At 34.8% G+C, this 7,352-nt stretch overlaps 1 protein-coding gene across 7 annotated transcripts; it reads left to right on the top strand.

The window, feature by feature from the left end:
* Window positions 1–1,119: 1,119 nt before the first annotated feature.
* On the top strand, window positions 1,120–6,147 carry LOC105774263 (NAC domain-containing protein 75). 7 transcript variants are annotated; one of them, XM_012596695.2, is made up of 7 exons: window positions 1,120–1,939; window positions 2,058–2,235; window positions 2,367–2,941; window positions 3,346–3,675; window positions 3,910–3,959; window positions 4,233–4,367; window positions 5,387–5,404. In XM_012596695.2, the coding sequence occupies exons 1-6, from the start codon at window positions 1,817–1,819 to the stop codon at window positions 4,333–4,335; spliced, it is 1,359 nt and encodes a 452-aa protein (XP_012452149.1). In that variant the 5' UTR covers window positions 1,120–1,816; the 3' UTR covers window positions 4,336–4,367; window positions 5,387–5,404. The 7 variants fall into 7 exon arrangements, with proteins under 7 accessions (XP_012452149.1, XP_012452147.1, XP_012452146.1 ...); XM_012596693.2 differs by having other exon boundaries at window positions 3,907–3,959; XM_012596689.2 differs by lacking the exon at window positions 3,910–3,959 and having other exon boundaries at window positions 1,126–1,315; window positions 1,700–1,939; window positions 5,387–6,147.
* Window positions 6,148–7,352: the final 1,205 nt, after the last annotated feature.

Here is a 7,352-nt window from a genome sequence, read left to right as displayed (position 1 = left end):
GGATTAAATAAATTATTATACCTTTTAATAATAATTCAAAAGAAATTTCGTTAATAAAAAATAATTAATTTCCTTTTTCCATAAAAATTAGCTTCCTATTTATTTCCACAAAACTTTATTTTTTATTTAAAATTCCCATTAAATATAGATTAAATTCAGACTTGAATTAAGTCAAACTTATAAATTAAGAACAATTTTTTTCTAATTATATTCTCTCCCTACGAAATTTAAACTCAAAAAAATCCATTACCTTTAAAACTTGAATCTTTTACTTCCTACACGTTTTTTTTCCTTTTCTTCTTTTATATATAAATATATATATATATATATATCTGTATGTATATGAATAAGATTAAAGTATATGATTTAAATATAGTAATGAGGGGTGGTGGTGGTCCATCGAGTACACACTGCTCATTTGCCTTGTATATCAAGCAACTCCGTAATTCTCCTCTTTCTCTCTCCATCTCTTTCTTTCTTTCTCTCTCTGCAACACTAATGGCGAAAAGAATAATCATCACCACTCCATCTCTATACCCATGTGAGTTCGTTTTATTTCCCCCCCCCCCTCTCTTCTAACTCTATATATCTTTCCACAATCTCGCCTTCTATAAACATAAAGATTTTTTGCCCCTTTTTTCATGATATGGTCTCACTCTAATCTCTTAATTAGGTACTCATATATATTATGAAAAACCAAAAAGAAAAGAAAAGAAAAAGAAAACACTGTAATTTTCCCGTATATCGTCTTCGTTACTCAAAGTTTTTTCAGTGCCACGTCTAACATCATGGCTTACTTTTTTATATACATATACATATACATACATATATGAATAAAAATATTAATTTATTTAATTGTAGGGAGGGGTTAAAAAGATGATGTATATTTTAAGTATAGAGATACAGATAGGGTTTGCCATGCTTTTGAATGTGCGCCTTAAGTAACAGCTGTGAAGACCGTTTCTTCCTTTATTTTGCTTTAGCAGTCAAGCAAGACCTTCAAAATAAAAATAAAAAACAAAGGTGTGGGAGGCCTTAAGCTTTAGAGAAGAAAGAAAAGCACCCAAAAATATGCATTAAAACAGCCAACTGGGGGGGGGGGGCGGGGGGGTGTTTTTATTTTATTCTTTTATTTTTTTCTATATTTGTTTGGCTTGGTTTCTCTCTCTTAAACCGCCTAGCTACATGAGCTCACTTAAATTAGCAGAGGGTTAAAGGTGGAGTGTGTAGGTGTTATTAGGAAGGGGCAGGCTGCTTTTCCTTTTTGCTCACTTGGGGGCTTCAGTTAAAGTAAAGGCTATGTGAGGGAATTCTGGTGTGTGTGTTTTTTTCCATCTGGTTAAAGCAGGTTTCTTTATAATCCTCTCTATCCCACTGTGTCACAGTTTTCTCTCTCTCTTTTCTTCCTCTATTCTTCCTTCACAGTATATGAAAAATATCTTCTTTTGAACCATACTTCTCATCTGGGTTTTCCTCAAATTTCTTGTTTTTGGTTATATACCACCTTTGGCTGATGATAAATATCCCACTGTTTTCTTCTTCTTCTTCTTCTTCTTCAATCATTTTGTTCACTCGGAAACCAAACTACTTTTTTATTCAGACCCATCACAGTTTAATTATTTGTCTTTTTCTGTGTTTTTTCCCTCTAGTTTAAGGAATATCAGATCTCAAAACAGCTTTTATGGTTTCTGTTATATAGAGAAAGCTATAACTGGGATATGAGTAGTTGGCTGGTGTATGAAGTTGGTGATCTGATACAAGATTTTAAGAGCTTGAAGCATCTGCCACAACAAAACAAAGGGGAATTAAAGAAGCAATGAATAAGAGTAATTTGGGTTCTGTCAGCAGCTCTGATCTCATCGATGCAAAGCTTGAAGAGCATCAGCTGTGCGGATCCAAGCACTGCCCTGGCTGCGGTCACAAGCTTGAAGGAAAGCCGGTACCCAATCACTCTTTAACATATTCTTTGCTTCAACACCAAGATTTTTTTATTAAAGCCGCCTTCTTTTTTCCTTTTAAAAAAAAAAAAAGGTTTAAACTTGTATGAAAAATTGCAGGACTGGTTAGGTTTGCCAGCTGGAGTGAAATTTGATCCCACAGATCAAGAACTGATAGAACACCTTGAAGCTAAAGTTGAAGCTAAAGACATGAAGTCTCACCCTTTGATTGATGAGTTTATCCCTACTATTGAAGGTGAAGATGGGATTTGTTATACCCATCCTGAGAAACTACCAGGTAGCTCACCATACATACATACATATATATATTATATTATATCTATACATGCATAAATATATATACATTGTTTCATATTGTTTGTTGCACCTAAGTGAACCTAACTTTGATTTTTATTACATTACTTGCAGGAGTGACCACAGATGGGTTGAGCAGGCATTTCTTCCACAGACCATCAAAGGCGTACACCACCGGGACAAGAAAAAGAAGGAAAATACAAACCGAATGTGACTTACAAGGCGGAGAAACCAGGTGGCATAAAACCGGCAAGACAAGGCCGGTGATGGTAAATGGCAAACAAAAAGGGTGCAAGAAAATCCTTGTTCTTTACACCAATTTCGGCAAGAACCGAAAACCCGAAAAGACCAATTGGGTGATGCACCAATACCATCTGGGTCAGCACGAGGAAGAGAAAGAAGGGGAGCTTGTGGTGTCGAAGATATTTTATCAGACTCAACCGAGGCAGTGCAACTGGTCGGATCGAACTGCAACGGCGGTTGAAGTAAGCAATGCCAATGATCCTAATAGCCGAAGAGACAGTGGCAGTGGGAGTTGTTCTTCAAAGGAAGTAATCCCTCTCAGAGATGAAGTTACCGGAGCTGGGGTTGCCGCTGCTTTATCGAGTTATGCCGCCGGTGCCATGGATATCCAACAGTTAAAATCTGATCATTTCAGTTTCACCCCATTCAGGAAAAGCTTCGATGAGGTACAATTTTGTTCATATTATTATAATGTCAATTTATGCATTGTGTTTTCTTCCCACTACAGCTTCCAAAGACTTTTCATATGATACCACTACTTTTAACATTCATGATCGACCATGAAATAAAAGCATAAACTGACATCGACCTTTATTCCTTGTAATTTTATGCAAAAATGTTGTATAATATCTATCAACTTACAAGTTCTAAGTCAAAAACAAACAATGGAAATTAATTTGATATACGACATGAAGTATCTATATGGACCTCACTTGATTATCTAAACAAAACTTTGTTAACCCACCAATAGGACCAATATTTAAACCGAGAGTAAAACTATAGAAAAACTTGAATAAAGCAATGGAAAATGGTTGTGTTTGAAAATGGTTCTTGGGGATGTATTTTGCAGGTGGGGATCGGAGAAGCTTCGGCAGCGAGGGAAGCTCCAGTTCAAGGCACATGCGAAGAGATACCCGAGCATCCACGGCCACATCATATGGCACATGATCATCATCAGCAACAGCAGCAGCACCAGCAGCAGCAACAACAGCAACAGCAACAGCAACATCATCAGCATCACGCACATCATCAGATAGCTACGACGGCCTTCCACATTAGCAGGCCTTCACATCCCATCTCCACCATTATAACCCCACCTCCCCTCCATCACACTTCTATCATTCTCGACGAGGACTCCTTTCATGTCTCCAGAATAATGCTTCAAAATGAAAGTTTTCAGGTAATGTATATAACTGTGTATATCTTTGTCACTCAAATTAAACTCCATAAATTCTCCCTCGATATAATAATCCATCAATATTTTAAACAAGCTCACATTGTGTGTGAACAATAAATTTTATGCATAATTCATTGTAATCAATAACTTTCTCTAGAAACCACAATTTTAAGTGGTATTTTATTTTATTTTTAAAAAAAATTCCAGTTTCTGATATAATGTCTATGTACTCAGCAGGAACAAAATGACACAGTGTTTTACACATGCATGCCACATTTACATATTAAGTACGGTACTTATTAAGCTGAAGCTTTTTTTCCCCCAACTTTCATTTATTGTTTTTTAATTAAATGAGACCTTAAATATAAATGAATATACGGAAGCAACTCGACCATGAAATTGACTCACTGGTTTCTTGAGGGGTGTAGGTAGTGGCAGACTTAATGTAGTCGTGCTATTTCTTTAGCCATGTGTCAACTAAGTTGGGAACAATGGACTGCCTTTTTCACTTTTACATCCTTTTTTGTTCATAATATATAGTTGAATTGAATAATATGCAGCAGCAGCAGCAGCAGCAGCAGCATCAACAACAGCAGCAACAACAACAGCAGCAGCAACATTATAAACTGGCAGGAAGGTCTGCATCAGGTTTGGAGGAACTAATAATGGGTTGCACTTCATCTGATATCAAAGAAGTGAGTATGAACTTTTTGACCCTGAAATCCATGAGCATTGTTTTTCATAATACCAACTAAGCAAATGGTAGAAAGGATGAAAGAAAGAAAAAGTGTGGGAAGTATAGTTTTTATTAAAAAAAAACAAAGGATAAAAAGAAGAGAATATATATACCAAATCCTTTAGTAATATATATATATATATATATATTTTTGAATAAAGAGAGAAACGACCATAGTTTCTTTTCTTTTTCTCTTTATCTCTTTTTCCTTTTTTGTTTTTCATGTTTTGATCAGAGAGTTTAGCATGGCATTCAGCATCCTCTAAAGAAATGCACGTAGCTATCATACTACAATAAAGTGCTGTTGAATAGAGTGCACAGCTTTTTCTTCATGGGAAATTTAATTAAAACATAAACTGCCTCTTGAAATGAACAATAATTCCTTAGTTCTCCTTTATCATTGTCATAAGATTCAATTAGAAAGATTAAATCAAATATATTAGAATGTGAAACCATGAAGCTTTCAAATTAAATCAAATCCTGAAAACAAAATAGAATCTTCTTTTATATTTCTCTTTAGGACAAAAAAAGAAAAAGTAGTTGGAAAACTAAAGCCTATGCCACTTTCCCTACACCTCCTTTGTTATTTCTAATTTGAATATATGTTTCTGAGAAGAGCTGTAAATCCTGGAAATCATCTCAGCATGGAAAAAAAGTGTAAAAAGCAAAGAAAAGAGGTAGTCAGTGATAACATTCTTTTGGTTGGGTTCATGGGAAAGGAAAGGAGACTTGTAAGAGTGAATGATAGCAACATATGCATGAAAATCCTTATTATCATATGTGTAGCCTATGATAGATACAGCAAACAAACAATTTGATTGTGGAGTGGGAGAGAGAGGACAAAGAAAAGGCAGCTTCTTCATTTGTTGTGTTTATATAATAGGTGAAATTTTTGTGGTTAAAAAAAAAAAAAAACCCTAAGTCTAGGCGGTGGTTGTTTTTAATTTTTTTTAAAACATGGGTGTTTTTTTTGGGCAGGAATCATCCATTACAAACCCACAAGAAGCTGAATGGTTGAAGTACTCCTCATTCTGGCCTGACCCTGACAACCAGGATCATCATGGGTAGAAGCAAAATTTTAAGACAAACAAAGGAAATTCCTTACGGACATCATTATTATCATCATTATTAGTACTTGAAGCCTAGCTCTGGTCAAGTTCTTTTCAAGGAGAGAGGCCAACAAAACCATCTATTACTATAGTTTGCTCCTTTTTTTTTATTCTTTCTCTTTTTTTTTTTTTCTTCTAATGGGGGAGGACCAGAGGGACCTGGTTTATGACTTTCAAAGGCTCTCAAGTCCCAAATGAACTAACTGTAAAACAGTCCATGTTGGAAAGAGAGAAAGAACAAAAGGAAAAAAGAGAAGAAAGTAAAGTAAAGAAAAGAAAAGAAAAGAAGAAAAAAAGCAGGAAAAAAGGCTGGTCTCTATACTGACAAATAGAAGGATGGCCAAAGACCCAAAGCAAATATCCTTCCTGCATGAAAATCACCACCATTATGATGACAATATCATCTTTATTTGGCTCTATTCTTATTATTTTATTATTTCAGGACTCTTGTATAATTTCTTTTCTATCTTTTTTTTTGTCAAAAAAATATACCAAAGAGTTTGTGCAAATTGCAACAATTACCTTGTTGATTATGTTGTGTTGTTAGTCACTTTTCTAGTAAATATATGTATGGATTCCCTTACATATATAGAGAAATGAAAAATATCGATTTCAGAATTGTTTAGTTCATTGCTGTGCCACTTTTTCTTTTTTTGTTCTCCAGTTGTTATATTATGAAATGAATAAGAATTGTAAAGATGGTTCTAACTTCTAAAGAGAGATTAGATAATTAGATCAAGTAGGTAGGGATTATGACTTGTCTCTGCAGGCCATATGTCTGCAAATAGCCTATAGGAGAAGAGAATTAGCCCTTCAATAATTAGAAATTTTAGACCATGATCATGACAACTTTTCATCATCTAAATATTTTTTCCATAGTCAAATCCCTTATTTGAAGTAAAATTAGCTCCTTCCATTGCTTTTTCCCTACAATATAAGCACCTATGGGGACAGCAGTGCTACTGCTACCATTATATATGCTAACCAAATCAATGTCAAAAGAAAAAAACAAAAAAAGGAAACTACTATTGCTAATGATGCATGAAGAAAGTTGGTGCAATTGATTTTTATCAGGTCAAGTGTTCTTTTTTTTTTTTTATGCTTTGGATTGCCTTTAGCATGACAAATGGTGGAGATGTTCTTGGGGGGGAGCTTTAAATGAGAACTCCTTTCCTTTGGAGCTTGTATTGGTATTGATGTTAGCCTAATGAAAAGTAAATGTACTTTACCTGGTTTTGGGGTTTAAATGTTGGGTCCTCACACTAAAAGACATTCCAAACAGTTTCTTAAAGGTCAAAAAAAAAAATGGAAATTTGCCCTTGTTAACAATTCCAATTACCCTTTAAAAAGTAGCCTTCACTAACATCATTTTAAGGTGACAAATGGGTGATTGCCACGATGAAGTTTACTTGCATGTGTTCTTATCCATGGTTTTTTCTTTCCGTAAGTGCTTGTCATCCTCCAAATAAAGGAGTTAATTTGTTTGGTTCTGTGGATTTTACAAATATCAAAAGGAGGAGAGAAGAGAATTTTGGGTTTCTTTAGTCTCTTATTGAAATCTTCGAATCTTTCAATAGTACAGCAGCATAAATCACATTTTAAAGTACCAGTCTCTCTTTGTCTTTTTGCTGCTTGGGAAACTTCTTTACTGCTCTTATCCTAGATTCGAGCTCGTTTTTTTTCTTTGTTTTGTATATTATACTACTATTGTATACACATATATGTAGAGAAAGTAACGTACATAAATGTTATCTTTGCCTTTCAAGGGACGTGCATGAAATGCAAGATGGAGGGGTGAGGCAGCTTCGTTGCAGTTTCTGAGAGGGGAATAAAGC

The sequence above is a fragment of the Gossypium raimondii genome, chromosome 6 (genome assembly GCF_025698545.1).
Source record: "Gossypium raimondii isolate GPD5lz chromosome 6, ASM2569854v1, whole genome shotgun sequence".
NCBI lineage: Eukaryota > Viridiplantae > Streptophyta > Magnoliopsida > Malvales > Malvaceae > Gossypium > Gossypium raimondii.
This window is presented reverse-complemented; position numbering and strand designations above follow the sequence as displayed.